Source organism: Odocoileus virginianus, chromosome 20 (assembly GCF_023699985.2).
Source record: "Odocoileus virginianus isolate 20LAN1187 ecotype Illinois chromosome 20, Ovbor_1.2, whole genome shotgun sequence".
Taxonomy (NCBI): domain Eukaryota; kingdom Metazoa; phylum Chordata; class Mammalia; order Artiodactyla; family Cervidae; genus Odocoileus; species Odocoileus virginianus.
In genome coordinates this window covers 25,796,199-25,811,375 of record NC_069693.1, presented here as the reverse complement: position 1 = coordinate 25,811,375, position 15,177 = coordinate 25,796,199, and the positions used below count along the sequence as shown (strand labels likewise).

General features: G+C 40.5%; 1 protein-coding gene across 3 annotated transcripts in view; it reads left to right on the top strand.

Moving 5' to 3' along the window:
- Nucleotides 1-13,239, top strand: part of CTCF (CCCTC-binding factor) — a 44,968-nt gene extending 31,729 nt beyond the window's left edge. For 2 of the 3 annotated variants that reach the window (XM_020884924.2, XM_020884923.2), the window contains 7 exons: nt 1,670-1,790; nt 2,356-2,505; nt 5,633-5,793; nt 6,347-6,529; nt 7,050-7,185; nt 10,299-10,460; nt 11,749-13,239. In XM_020884924.2, the coding sequence (XP_020740583.1) occupies nt 1,670-1,790; nt 2,356-2,505; nt 5,633-5,793; nt 6,347-6,529; nt 7,050-7,185; nt 10,299-10,460; nt 11,749-11,933 (1,098 nt within the window). In that variant the 3' untranslated portion in view covers nt 11,934-13,239. The remainder of the gene's footprint in view (nt 1-1,669; nt 1,791-2,355; nt 2,506-5,632; nt 5,794-6,346; nt 6,530-7,049; nt 7,186-10,298; nt 10,461-11,748) is intronic. The other variant, XM_020884925.2, reaches the window with a different exon arrangement.
- The last annotated feature ends 1,938 nt before the right edge of the window (nt 13,240-15,177 follow it).

Below are 15,177 nucleotides of genomic sequence, written 5' to 3'. Positions count from 1 at the left end.
GTGTTTTAAAATGGAAGATTTTATCACCATAATTATTTGAGGTTACCTTGTTACCCAAACTGGATTAGGATACTTGTAAAAAGAAAACTCTATCTTTTTCTCACAGAAAAGCCAAAATTTTAAATAAATTAACAGACCAGATGTAGTAATAGATTATTACTAAAATGTGATTATTAAATAGAATGTATCTAAAATGCAAGAGTAATTCAACATTAGGAAATTATTGGTGTGTACTACATTGAGAGATTAAAGAAAAACCACATAATCATTTCTGTAATTGAAAAACTATAAAATTTGATACTTGATACTATTTAAAGTTCTAACAAGTCAAGTGTAGAAGAAAATGTCTTTATTATGAGGAGTATCTACTGGAAGCCTATAGTAAACCCAGCCTAAGTAACTTTGGAACAAGATACCCATTCTCACAGTTAGAATTTCAACATTGTATTGGAAATCCTAGATAATAGCATAAAGTAAGTAATGAATTATAAATGGAAAGACAAACTGTCATTTCTACAGACATATTTTCTTACATAGAAAATCCAAGAGTATTGGCTGAAAAACCTGGAACATTTGAGTTCAGTCGCACGGTCAGATCCAAGGTATAAATACACAGGAATCAGTGACTTATTTTATACAATACCAATACTAGAAAACAGGTTCAAATTCTAACAGCAGTAAAAATGGCCTGGGGGTAAGCTGAACACCAAAAAAGCACCTAATACCTGTAAGAAGAAAATGTCTCAGAATTTTCTAAAGGACATTAATAAATTCAATAAATACACATTTCAAGTTGGTTCTGAATTTCAACTGGAAGTGTATATATGAATGACTATAAAAAATTTCTGAAAAAGGAATGAAGGGCTTTTGCTATTGGCTATGGTAAAACTATATGATGAATGAAGACAGTGTGATATTGGAGCAAGAAAAAAGAGTTGGCTGAAAAAGAATAGATCCTGCAGTATACAGGAATTTAATATGTGATAAGTCCTAGAAAGAGAACTATTCAGTATTACTGTTGGAATCATTCTTTAGCCTTACAGTGTGTGAAATTTTTACTGTGTAGAAGTGCAGGGGGATTTTAGTGTAAATCTGGAACACTATTTAGAATTTTCAAGTCACATGTTAGTGAGTATTTGAAACCCTCCTTAGAGTCACTCTTTTGTTGGAAGGGTACCAATTGAAGACGAAAAGCATAAGTCCAAAGGGAGGAAGGTGAGAGGCCGTAAGTGCCTGGTCTGTCTGGGAAGTGCTGTTGAAAGAGAGAGACTGAGGGGAATTAAAATGCACTTATAAATTTGGATTCAAGTTTGTTAAAAACTTGATCCATAAATAAGCTTGAATTATTTAAAAACTATTCTGGAGAACTTCAGACATATAAAGAAGTAGATAGAATAGTAAATTACACCCCCATGGACCTATATCACCTGGCCTAAACAGTTAATAGTAACTCATCTTGACTCATGCCCTATCCGTTTTACCCTCTTCCCTTAGATTATGATAGGGATTTTAGAGGCAACAGTTAAAGAGGAGGAAATACTGTCCTTTTGACTGTTTCTGTTACGAACTTCAGTTTCCAAAACCAAAGCTTTTGTGCTTGACCCACAGTGTTCATGTCACAACCTATGTTAATACAGGTTTAAGAGGTTTTGTTGCTTTTGTATTTCAGGTCAGCAAACTAAAGCGTCACATTCGCTCTCACACTGGAGAGCGTCCTTTCCAGTGCAGCTTGTGCAGTTATGCCAGCAGGGACACATACAAGCTGAAAAGGCACATGCGAACCCATTCAGGTAGGACTTCACTCTGTTCCTTGTATTAATGAACCACTTTCTGGTGGATCCCATGGCACGCTGTGAACCACCACATACTCCTATTAGTTACCCAAATGGAAATGGGCATGAGAATAGTATATAAATGACAAATGTTCTCAGGCATACCTTCAGAGTTCATTGCTCTGAATATACACTGGAGAATGGAAATTTTTTACTGTATGAAGCCTGGGTAGATTACCTAACCCAACTTGTCAGTTTTCTAAAGTACAGTCTTTTTCTAAAAAGAAAAACTTGCAGGTCCTCCTGCCATCATCCTGTCTATAGCAGTAGAAACTAACTCTTATTAACGTGAAGGACTCTGTGGCAGGACTGGGCAGAGCAGAGGTGGTGGCCACAGTTTGGGACTTACTCATCTCTGAAGATAGGCCTGAGCCAGGCAGTGGGCCTGAGCCTCATCCTTCCTGAGTTAAGGACTGTAGATCCTCTGTGGCTTGGCATATCTGCCACCTGGTAACCCTCCAATTAAATGGTAGTTACTTAGTCATTTCATCTAATTTATTCATTCTGTGTTTTTTCTTTGAAGGGGAAAAACCTTATGAATGTTATATTTGTCATGCACGGTTTACCCAAAGTGGTACCATGAAGATGCACATTTTACAGAAGCACACAGAAAATGTGGCCAAATTTCACTGTCCCCACTGTGACACTGTCATAGCCCGAAAAAGTGATCTGGGTAAGTCAGTTAACTAGTGGCAAATGAAAAATAAATTTTGACAAATCTATGAAGATAATGATCACAGGTTACTTCCTTTCTGACTTCATATGTTTTGTTTGTTGTGAATGGCCTGCTATTTAATAAAAGTCATTGCTTATGCTATTTTCTTCTGTCTCTTCTTTCTCTTACTGAAGCTACACAACAAAATTTTTTCCTGACAATAGCTTATCTATAAATAAATGGCAGCTATAATGAGAGAAAAGTGTATTTTTAATCAGTATCCTTCATTGGTAATGTTAAAAGTCCCCAAATATGGAAGTAACATAGTATGGTTCGAACTAAGGTCAGTCCATTTCAGTTTTTTGTTGTTTTTTCCCAGAATATTTGTACTTTCTTTAGGTAATTAGACTATTGTATTGATTTGGTGATAGCTATAATTCTGTACATAATTAAGCTAGAGTTAATGTAAAGGCAGAGTTTAGTGGTATAAATTTTATATTTTGTATAACTCGTATCTTTAAAGATAAGGTCACCTGAATTTATCCCTTTTTGTTTCTTATTTAAAATAGTTAAAAATAGTGCCCCAGTCTGTTCTCTGTTCAAAATGCATCACTCCCTGCAAAATAATAATGTATTTAGATAAATTGTACCTTGCAGGTTGTCTTTATACTTTGAGTTTACTTTTTTACTTCTTTGATCTTCACAGCAATCATATGAAGTCATCAAGGCGTATTTATTCGAGCTTTGTAGGTGATAACCAGGTGTTTTGACCAAAGTGATACAACACAGCTTATGAGTGGCAAAGCTGGACTTGAGTCTTCTGGAACCCTCTCGAGCTGTTTCTCACACTGGGGCGTGTATAAGTACCCAGGTCATATCAGGAGCATACCAAACCATATCATAAACATGGCCTGTCTTTCTGCAGCATTGGTTTTACTCAAAAAGTTTTGAGTAAAGTTATACAATTGAACTAGTATCTTAAAACATTTTTCCAATAATATGACTATATTGAACAAACTGGAGACTGACATAAAACATTTTTAAGATGAAACTGTGAGCTTGAAGTAGAGGACATGTAGGATTCCACGTAAGATCCAGTGGGTCATGTGTTCATTCTACTCTAGTATGGAAAGGATTTTAGAAAAATTTAAGAAGTACTGTCCTCAGATAAATGAAGGAGTTTTACTGTTCTTAACGTATAGAAACTAAAACCTAAACCAGTAATATCTCATAGCACTGTGTAAACTGTTAGGCCACTGTTTGGATTATTCGATTTTTTTTTTAAGTTATTCACTATCCTGATGCAGATGAAAACCTTGAGTGTTTTATACTTGCATGATAACCTCTTAGACCCTACATAATGAGCTGTTTATGAGGTAGTTAAGGAGCTGTCAAATAATAGTTATCTCCCCAAACCATTCCCAAACAAGTTTATGTTCCCTCTTCAAAGCAGGTCTGGTTTCACATTAATATGCAATAATTAAGATTCACCACCTTGGAACACAGGAAAGCATGGGCTTTGGAGGCAGACCTACCAGAGTCAAGATTCATCTCTAAATACTTACTGTTCTAATTTTTCTTTTTTAACTGATATGTAGGAATAATTCCAACCTTACAGAATTATTATTGTAAATATTTAATAAAAACATATGAAAGTCTTTCACATTAACTGTTAGGTCTCTATCTGAGGAGCAGAAGTTGAGTCTAAGAATTATTTGAAATGATATATGTATGTATAAAAAGTCTTCATATAGTGAACATGTGTAGAGAGTAAAAAAGTGAGCCATCCCTTTCTCTTACCTTGTTTCCACCCCCCAGAATTAGCCCTCTTTAAGTTTGATGTGAGGCTTCCCTGGTGGCTCAGTGGTAAAGAATCCACCTGCCAATGCCTGGAGGAGGAAATGGCAACCCACTCCAGTTTTCTTGCCTGGGAAATCCCAAGGACAGAAGTGCCTGGTGGCTGTAGTCCATGGGGTCGCAAAAAAGTCACATACTATTTAGCAACTAAAAAACAAAAGAGCGAAGTGATAGCACCTTGATTGAGCAGATGGTTAGCACCATAAATTCTTGATCTAAAGGCAGCTGGGCTTCTCAGTATTCCAGCTGTTTGTCCTCATCAGTGTGTTCCCGTTCTCCTCAGTGAGTGTGTCCCGTTAATTCATTCCACAGATGTTTGAGCACCTGCTATGTGGGAAGTACTATGACAGTAGGGTAAATCATTACCTTTGTTTAAACCTCTAATCTTCCTTCCTTTTTCTCTTTGCCTCCTTGGTCTCAGTATATAATCTCTTTTCTTACTTTACACACACAGGAAATGCAGCAGGTTGAAACTTCAAATTTCCTCTTTCCACATGCGTAACTTACCTGCATTCATCCTCTTGCCCCATCAGCTTCTAGAGACTGTCACTCTTCGTGTCTATGTCCTGTCCCTTTGCCCTGATCCCATTCTCCTGTGTTCCTAGCAACCTTTACATGGTCAAGTATTGCTTCTTTACCTTCACTTTCATGTTCTCACTCCTTAATCTTTCCCCTCAACTCTAAATGTCCTTATTTCTCTCCTTTTTTTTTTGTCTTCTGTTTCTAGGTTTTAGCTCTTTATTTCCTTCTCAGCCAGTCCTCATGAAGAGTTATATCGCTCACAGTCCTTTCTCCCTCAGCTTCCTTCCCATCTGGCATTTCAAATTCAACATATCCAAAACTGGGGTCTAAATTCCCTTTGTCCCCTTGTCCCAAAGACAGACACACAGCTCAGACTCCAGCCCTGTTCCACTTACTCCTTGTCTCAGTAAGTGGTTCCATCATCTGCTCAGTTTTCCAAGCCAGAAACCTGAAGGTCATTCCTGATACCCACCTTTCTCTTTCTCACTCTGGTCAGTCTCTGAGTCCTGTTGATTCAGCTTCTTGGGTCTCTTGTCAGGTCCCCATCCCTTCATACCCACTGCCATCTCCAAACCACCACCTTCCCTCACCTGTCCAGTTTTAACATCTCACCTAGTCTCTCCATGTCTGTTTTTACTCCTTTTTTTTTCCATTTTCTGTATAGCAGCCAGAGTAATATATTCAGAAGCAGAAAGAAATGTGTTCTTAACTCTTTGGGATGTTTGTGTTTTCACAAATTGGACTGGGCTTTGTGTTTTGCTTTCAGGTGTCCACTTGCGAAAGCAGCATTCCTACATTGAGCAGGGCAAGAAATGCCGATACTGCGATGCTGTGTTTCATGAGCGCTATGCCCTCATCCAGCACCAGAAGTCACACAAGAACGAGAAGCGCTTTAAGTGTGATCAGTGTGATTACGCTTGTAGACAGGTAGGAACCTTTATAGTTAGAAAACGGTTGATGTCTCATCAGTGTTGGGTTTTATCAGAGGGTTTTTACCTGGTGGCTCAGAGGGTAAAGCGTCTGCCTGCAGTGTGGGAGATCTGGGTTCGATCCCTGGGTTGGGAAGATCCCCCGGAAAAGGAAATGGCAACCCACTCCAGTATTCTTGCCTGGAGAATCCCATGGACAGAGGAGCCTGGTAGGTTACAGTCCACGGGGTCGCAAACAGTTGGACACGATTGAGCGACTTCACTTTGACTATATGAAAGTAAGTCCAGGACCTGAGAGAAGGGATGAATTTGGTACTGGGGCCTGATGCCTGGGAGGGATCTACCGAAGCAGCCCAGCAGAAGTGAGTGTATCTGGTAGGATTTGGGGAAGCAGTTTTGTACCCCAGTAAGGTTTACATCATCCTCTCAGTAAGCAGTTCTGGGCCTGGACCCTTGGAAGAGGAAGGTTTTTAGAGCTACGCGTGCAGGTGGTGGGGGATAGCAGCCCTGCAACAGGCTCTGAGACCTTCCTTCACCCCGTTCTCTTTCAGGAGAGGCACATGATCATGCACAAGCGCACCCACACTGGGGAGAAGCCTTATGCCTGCAGCCACTGCGACAAGACCTTCCGCCAGAAACAGCTCCTCGACATGCACTTCAAACGCTATCATGACCCGAACTTTGTCCCTGCGGCCTTTGTCTGTTCTAAGTGTGGGAAAACATTTACACGCCGGGTAAGAGTCAGAACTTGACTTCCTCCGTTACAGTTCTTGATCTTCTGTTGCAAAGCAGGGCGGTTTTCTCCACTGAGATTATAGAGGTAAACTATCATTTGGAAAGGGTCAGTCATCCCCACCCCACCACATCACACCTGTCCATGCGTGAACTCTTCCACTGATGGGGAACTCAGTCTTTTTTAACAGGTCTGTCTTCACTTAGGGTCATGTTAGTCAGGTCTGCACAGGACAGGGAGCTTGGTCTGATTCTCCCCTACTCAGAGGACCTAACCCCATCTTCTGAGCAGCTCTCCTGTCCCACCCACCCTTTTCTCTCTCTCTACCCACTCCAGATGGAGACCATTTTCCCTGAATGGGAAGCGTATGTTCAGGACACACTTAGCAGATACTAGAACATTGAGACTTAATATGGATAACCACCCCCCAGTTGTTGTTTTTTTATTAAACTAAAAGAGAACTTCAATTTTAATCTTACCTTTTTTAGTAATGTGAACGAGGATTTTGTTCCTTTTGTTAGAATACTATGGCAAGACATGCGGATAATTGTGCTGGTCCAGATGGTGTAGAAGGGGAAAATGGAGGAGAAACGAAGAAGAGTAAACGTGGAAGAAAGAGAAAGATGCGTTCTAAAAAGGAAGACTCCTCTGACAGTGGTAAGTGACTTTTGTTTCTTGAGTTAGTTAAATGTGGCAGGTTTTGGTGCAGAGATTACAGTGTATTTTCGTAAGGACTTGCTGGAATACAGAGACAGGCCATTCTCTCATGCTTCCTTTAAACCTCTAATCTTCCTGATGTGTGTATATATTTACAACAGCAGTTAGCTTATTCCCAGAGCAAATTTTTCTTTTTTTTTTTTTTTCTTATGGTGTTCCATTGCTTGATAAGATATGTTATGTTCAGTTAAAGCTGAAGCAAAATTAATATCTTTATACTCACTTTACTCAGATTAGTGATATTCTAAGGCCAGCAGAGTTTCTTTTCTATGTTCATAGCTTTTACGTTTAGGAAGCTGGTCTAGATTTGAGCAGTGAATCTAATGGACATGAAGAAGGTTGCTTAAGCATCCTGACCAACTTCTGGTTTGACTGCCTGTGTCAGCCTAGCCTTGAGATGTGTTGATCAAATCCGTGAAGGTCAGCCTTTCTCTTCCTACCTTAATCTCCCCATTTATAATTTTAAAAACTTTGCCTATTTTCCTACCATTGATGTTCTTTGGGGTGTCAGTCATGAAATCCAGGCAGAAGGTATATGTGTTGAGGTGCTGGACTCATGAAGGGGGGTGGAAAACAAGAGTGTTGGTCATGTAGGAGTCACATTTGATGATACAAACTCACTCCAAAGTGTTAGGTTTTATAATGTGGATACTTGGGCTAGTGGCACCTAGTTGAGAAGGCACATCTGTGGCTTCAATATTTAAGACTTGTGAAAAAGGGTGTAGAGGAGTTTTGTTTTGGGGAATGTACTTATAGATGATGCCTAATGTATTTCTAAGAAGTTCTCATTTTGTCTTCTGCGTTGCTTGTCAGAAATAGTGGGAAAGGAAATGAAATTTCTGAAAACTGAATATATCTGTCACTTTATTGGTTTTATTATAAAATTTGTTCATGAAAGTACTAGGTCTTTTATATTTAAATATATAAGAAAGTCCCTTTTGGTTTTTTTATCTTAATAAGGCCTCAGTTTTCTATTCATAACTTTTTATGGGGGACTATTCGTCTAAGCATAAGAGTAATTTATTTTTTGCTGCCTTCTTAAGTGGAAAATCTATTTTAAGTGGTATCTTCAGTCACTGGGTTTTAAGTGAATGCCTCCTTTAAAATGTCACTTTCCTTAATTTTCTTTTTTCACTTTGTTTAATTTTTATAAAAGCACATCACACTGTACCGAGAATCATTGTGGAATCTGTTTGTTTGGCAAAGAAATTGAGTGGACTTTTGGGAGGTGCCAAGGAATGTCAGTGGGCCTCAAGAACCAGCAGAGATGCCCAGATAAACTTGAGCTTCAGGATACCTGTAGTAGCTCTTGGTTGCAGAGCCTTCTACTGCCACAGACATACCTTTTTTCTCATGGTACTGCTGTGTTCACTTCTGTGGTTCATCTCCCAACAAGACCAACTCCACTCTCTAATTGTACTTTTACCAGCAACATCTTTCAGCCGCAGAGTTTAATGAAAGTTCCTAGTAGGTTTCTATGGTTCCTCCTTTTGTCTTCTGCACTGGAGAAGACAGGAGGAGGAGTTGCAGAGCTTTGTTTGGGGCCTGTTGTCTCTTTATCCCAGAATGTTTGGACTGGTGAAGGTCAGAATCATATTTGTTCCCTCGCAGAAGTTTTGCCTGTTGGTCATCGACAGAAATTGACCACCAGAGTCTAATGCTATTTTCAAGGCTTCTAACCAAAATCTCTCCAATCCAATAAGCTTTTGACCCTTTTAACTTTCTTTGTGTGCTTCTCCCCCTGCCCCCCCGCCGCCTCAGTTCTGACTGAATTTGTTTAGCTTTCTAGGCGTTGGGCCAACTTAGGCAATAGGGGGCTTGAATAAGTTCAGCAGGGAAGCATGTCGTTCTTGACATGCTGCCACGTACCAGTACATTCCCCACATTTCCACTTAGGATTTCTGTCACTTGACAAGGCATTTTGTCCTGATGATCAGGCATTTACCCACAGATTTCTAAATTTAAACATTTGTTGTGAGCGAAAGAGAGTGTGCTTGTAACCTGTGCTTCTTGGAGGAAGGCAGTCAGGATATCTTTTGTGCCATGGCAATGGGGGAGGGGGTAGCAAGAGCTCTTCAGTTGCCTACAGGTGTGGGCAGCAGAACACCCCCAAACTGTGGTTATTTGTGCCTTATAAATCACTTTAGTTTCTCTCTGTTTCTGTAAAATGAGGGTAATACCTCTTATTTAATGAAGCCTATATGGAATAATGGAGAATTTTTATAAACTCTGATGTGTAGTGTAAAAAGCATCTGTGATGATGTGGTAGAATGTAAGTTGCAGAGCACAATTACAGGCATTATCTCTTTGTGATCTTTGAGAATTCTTTAAAGATTACACAAGGAAACTGAGGTTCCGTGTGGTTATCATCCCAGGTCACACACTTAGGAGTTCTGAGAACTATATTATCAGGCTCTTCATCAGTGTTCTTTCTACAATAGTTCCCTCTCCTTCTGCATGGTAATTGCTTTAGGAAGAAGGTAAGGGAGTTAGGAGGACCCACTGGGTTTGGGACAGATGGGAATTAAATCCCAAAATTTGACCTTAACACTTTTCCTAGTAAATAGGACCTCACGGTGCTTCAAGAACTTTATACACACAAACACACACACATCTTCCACCACTCTTCAGGGGTCCATCTCAGGCTTAGTGTCCTGTTTTATCTGTGTATAGTAGGTAGAGGGAACATTTGTTTCATTTTCAGCTTAAAACACCACTTGGCGGGGGTGTTTATATAACTGGTGTAAGTTGGAGTTACCTTTAAGAATTTGAAACATTATTCTGATATCTAAAGCTGAAAGAATATCCAGTCCACATAAAATATGAATAATGGTATTTAAGTTGATTTACTTATTAATTTAGCATTAATACCAGTTTACTTTCTTTAGTGCTGAAAACAAAAATTCCAGTGAAATGGAATTTTTAAATGGGCTGTTAACAATGAAAATAAATATTTAGGTAGACTTCACAGAGTATGTGATTGTTTGTGTGTTGCTTTTCCTTCCACCACTCTTCTCCTTGCCCCACCACCTTCTTCCTGATTTCATGAGAAGAAAATGCTGAGCCAGACTTGGATGACAATGAGGATGAGGAGGAGCCTGCCGTGGAGATTGAACCCGAGCCAGAGCCCCAGCCAGTGACCCCAGCCCCACCACCTGCCAAGAAACGGAGAGGACGCCCCCCTGGCAGAACCAACCAGCCCAAACAGACCCAGCGTAAGTTGCTTGTGTCAGCTCAGTAGGCTGGTGTCCTCTCTTAACATGTGGGGAAGCCAGATGGGTCCTTGTTCTTTGGGTAGATGGGAACCGAGCCATGAGAACAAGTTAAGGTCACACTGGGAACAAATTCTCAGGAAGCGATTTTTTAGTTTTTTATTGGGGAACATCTGAGAAAGCCTCTAGAGGCCTGTTAAGTTTCAGCAAGATAAAGTCCAGAGTTGAAGGGTACTTACTATGAGATGGATACTGTCAGTGTGGGAGGGTTTTACAAAACAATTAGTCTTAGTCAGCTGGCAAAATTGACATGGTAATGAATGTAATGTATAAGAGCCAAATTTTAAAGGATAGAGGAATAAAGGGATTTCCATGATGACAATGTCCCTCCTAAGAAACCCAGGTCCATGGATTCTGTTGCTGGCTTCCTGATTTATGAGAGGACATTGGGCAGCAGTCCTATACTGCACATGGCTCTTATAATTGCAGGCTCTAGGGAGTCTCAGGTCTTTGTTCTATTCATGAATCTCCTAAAAGCTGGCAATTCTTTTTCTTCCTTCAACAAATGCAGTGTTTCATCTGTTTTTTTAATATGTTCCTTGAGCCCCATGTCTAAATGTCTTATTACAGAGGGGTGGTTGGGGAACTATTTGACCTACAAAGATTTGAGTGAACAAACTGGTGGTAGGGCCCTCGGTGTTGGACAGCTTCGGACGCAAAAATGTCAGGTTCTGGAACTTCACTGGAGGTTCAGTGGCTAAGACTGCACTCCCAATGCAGGGGGCCCAGGTTCGATCCCTGATCCAGGGAACTAGATCCTGCATGCCACAGCTAAGCTTGTGGCCACAACCAAGACCTGGCACAGATAAATTTGTTTAAAAAGTCAGGTTCTTTTACTATAGGTGGGTCATCTCTAAAACAGACCTGCCTACATCCTATACTCTGAAGTATTCCTTGTCTCGTACCATCTGCATTTTTTGCCTGTGTCACACTGACTATTGTGAAGCCCTAATTTATGAGATAAAGGAAAACTTAAGATTTTTAATACATGATTTGGGAAGCATGTGAAGAGGAATGTCAGTACTTTGTCTTTTGGTACTATCTAGAGTATTTGGGCTTTGTGTATGGCCACATTATAGGTTATTAAGTCTTTTTTATTGACGTTCTCTGTATTGAAACTGAGGCTTTCCGGTGTTGCTGACTTTTCATTTAGTGTCAAGTCTGAAAAGACCCTTGCAATTCTTGGGGGCTTTAATGGAGCATTTGTTTTCTTCATGCTCTTCTTTGCCAGCAACAGCCATCATTCAGGTCGAAGACCAGAATACAGGTGCAATTGAGAACATTATAGTTGAAGTCAAAAAAGAGCCAGACGCAGAGCCTGCAGAGGGGGAGGAAGAGGAGACCCAGCCAGCTGCCACAGATGCCCCCAACGGAGACCTCACGCCTGAGATGATCCTCAGCATGATGGACCGGTGATGGCGGGGCCTCGCTCCTTGCCAGAACTGCTCTGGGCTGTGTTTAAACGGCCTGCATCTTACTTTTTCTCCCTTCTTTCTTCTTTTGGCTTTGGGAAAAGCATCATTTTACCAAACATACTGAGAACTAAAACTTCAAGGATGATGTTAGAAAATGTGATTTAACTAGAACTTGCTGTTTGATGTTAGCAAATCATGGAATGTTCTGAGTCCGAGGGTTTACTGTGAAGTGCTGAGGACAGTGTCCACGCCTCCCTGGTTTTCTTAGATGGAAACAGAGACATTGAACCCTCTCTCTTGCAATGGTAAACCACTCCAGAAACCACCACCCGGTTTCCCAGAGTTCTTACCGTCTTCTTCCCAGGAGAGTTTTTAATTGTAAATGCAGACTTGGGAAGGACTTAGACTTTTAAACTGGTTTTTGCTTTTGCTTTTCCCTGACTCCCTTTGCTTGGAGTCAGCTGCACACCAGTAGTATGGCATGCTACGATTGGTTTCTGTCCTGAAGACTTTGCCTCTTTCTTGGCAAAGTTTCTGGTATGGTCAAGCTTGTAAATAACTTTTTTTACATTTTAATCTTTTCCATTAATTACGAGGTTGAAAAGAAGTGCAGTGTAAGAAAACCCAGCATTTTAATTACTTGCAAATTAAGTTACTACAGACGGTAGTTTGTAAACGTTGACGAGGAATTGGATCACAATCATGTCGAAGAACGGCACCAAGACTGCTGCCCGCTAGTGACGGACACCCACATGGAACATCATGATTTCCAACCCATGGAGCCAGCATTTGAACCTTGTACAATTAACTTTCAGTTATGGTTTCCCATCTACATTTTCTTTGCTTTGTTTGTAGCTGAGTTTCGTGTTTTATAAATCCTCTGTTGAAGCAGAAGGGTGATTATGAGTGGGTCACAGCAGCTCTTAAAAGCTGGGCCAGGAAATTTCACTAGGTCAGTAATTTAAACTTTGGATCTTCAAAAAAATAATAATGTGAAGCAAAACCAACTCAAAGTGATTTCTTGCACATGAACTGTCACATGTTTAAAATGTGTTTTTTAGAGAGCCTCAGTCTTGCTGATTTCAAACACTTTTTTCTTCTGTGTATTGCTTTTAAGAGAGCCATCAGTTAGCTATCAGACTCTAGGTTGATGCATTTTGTACTTAGCTGTACTGTGTGATATTTTTCATTATTTTAGGACGCCAACATGAGACCTGTAATAAAATATGTAATGGGGTTGAAAGCTGGGGAGGAGGATCTACTGCTGTACAGCTAATAAATCATAACGGATTAACAAGTGCTCCGAACACCCCCACTTGTGTGATTCCTGCCTAACCAGGGGCCCAGAGGGGTCTGTGTGCATAACTTTGTGCAGCGCAGGCCTCTTTCAGAAGCAAGCTGTGCTTCCAGGATGACCACTTATGTCTAGCAGATGGGCGATGATCTTGGCAAGTGATGGAATATTGAGGGCATCCTGCTACGAGTTTTATTGCCCCAAAAGTGTATGAGTAGAGATGTGAGTCTACACAGCTGCCAGCCCCCATGATCCACATAAAGAGTGGATTCCCTGTGGTAGAGCAGGTGGACCACAGAGCTTAAAGGAAAGGGGGCCAATGGGAAGCTCTGGCCTCAAGATCTCAGCTCAAGATTTCCCTGGTGGTACAGTGGGTAAGAATCTGCCTGCCAATTCAGGGGACATGGTTTCGATCCCTGGTCCAGGAACATGCCGCATGGCAACTAAGCCCAGCACCACAGCTGCTAAAAGCCCTTGCACCTAGAGCCTGTGCTTCACAACAAAGAAGCCATGGCAGTGAGAAGCCTGTGAGCTTCAACGGGGAGTAGTCCCCACTCAACACAGCTAGAGAATGCACTCACACAGCAGCAAAGACCCAGCAGAACCCACATGTGAAAAGATTAATAAGTAATTTTTTTTTAATTGGCTCACAGAGGACTGGGATCAATGCATCAAGCTTTGCTAAATGCAGGGGAACAGAGAGAAACTGGACCCTAGAGAAGTTCTTCTCTAGTCTGCCCTAGAGAAGTTCACTTGGAAGGGGAGACCGATGTGCCACTACCAGACTGTGGGGAGAGAGACCTGGAGAACATAGCTCCCTGTTAGCACCTGGGAAGCAGGATGGAAAGGGAATGTGTTAGGGAATTTCTGTATTGGTGAATTACCATCTTGCTGTTGGCCATTTCTGGGCAGATTGCTCTGGCAGACCCATTTTAGGTGAAAGCTTTGGTCACAAATTACAGGGTTTTTTGGTTACTGAAGTAGAGTTGATTTATAATGTGTTACTGCTGTCTAGCAGTGTGATTGTTATATATACATTTTTTTTTTTAAATACTCTTTTCCATTTTGGTTTATCATAGACTATTGAGTATAGTTCTCTGTGCCATACAGTAGAACTTTTTTTTTTTAATCCATTCTATATATAAAAGCTTAACATCTGCTAGTTTCAACCTCCGTCTCTGTCCTTCCGTCTTGGCAACCACCAGTCTGTTCCCCATGTCTGTGATTCTGTTTCATAGATAAGTTTATTTGTGTCATATTCTAGGTTCCACATATAAGTGATATCATGTTATTTGTCTTTTTCTGATTTACTTCATTTAACATAATAATCTCTAGTTGCATCCCTGTTGCTGCAAGTATTATTTTTCATTCATTTTTATGGTTGAGTAGTACTCCATTGTGTGTATATACCACATCTTTATCTGTTGATGGACATTTAGGGTGTTTCCATGTCTTGGCTATTGTGAATAGTGCAGGTATGAACATAGGGTGTATGGATGTGTTTGAATTACAGTTTTGCCCAGATATGTGCACAGGAGTGGGGTTGCTGGATCACTTGGTGATTTTGTTTTCTGAGGAACCTCCACACTGTTTTCCACAGTAGCTGTACCAACTTACATCCCCCACCAACAGTGTAGGAGGGTTCCCTTGTCTCCACACCTCTCTAGCATTTATTGTTTGTACGTTTTTTTTATGATGGCCATTCTGACTGTTAAGAAGTGGTATCTCACTGTAGTTTTGATTTGCATTTCTCTAATAATTAGTGATGTTGAATATCTCATCATGTGCATATTGGCCATCTGTGTTTCTTTGGAGAAATGCCTGTTTAAGTCTTCTGCCCATTTTTGGACTGGATTGTTTAATTTTTCATTGTTGTATGAACTCTTCATATATTTTGGAGATTAAGCCCTTGTTGGTTGCATTATTTGCAAATATTTTTTCCATTCCATAT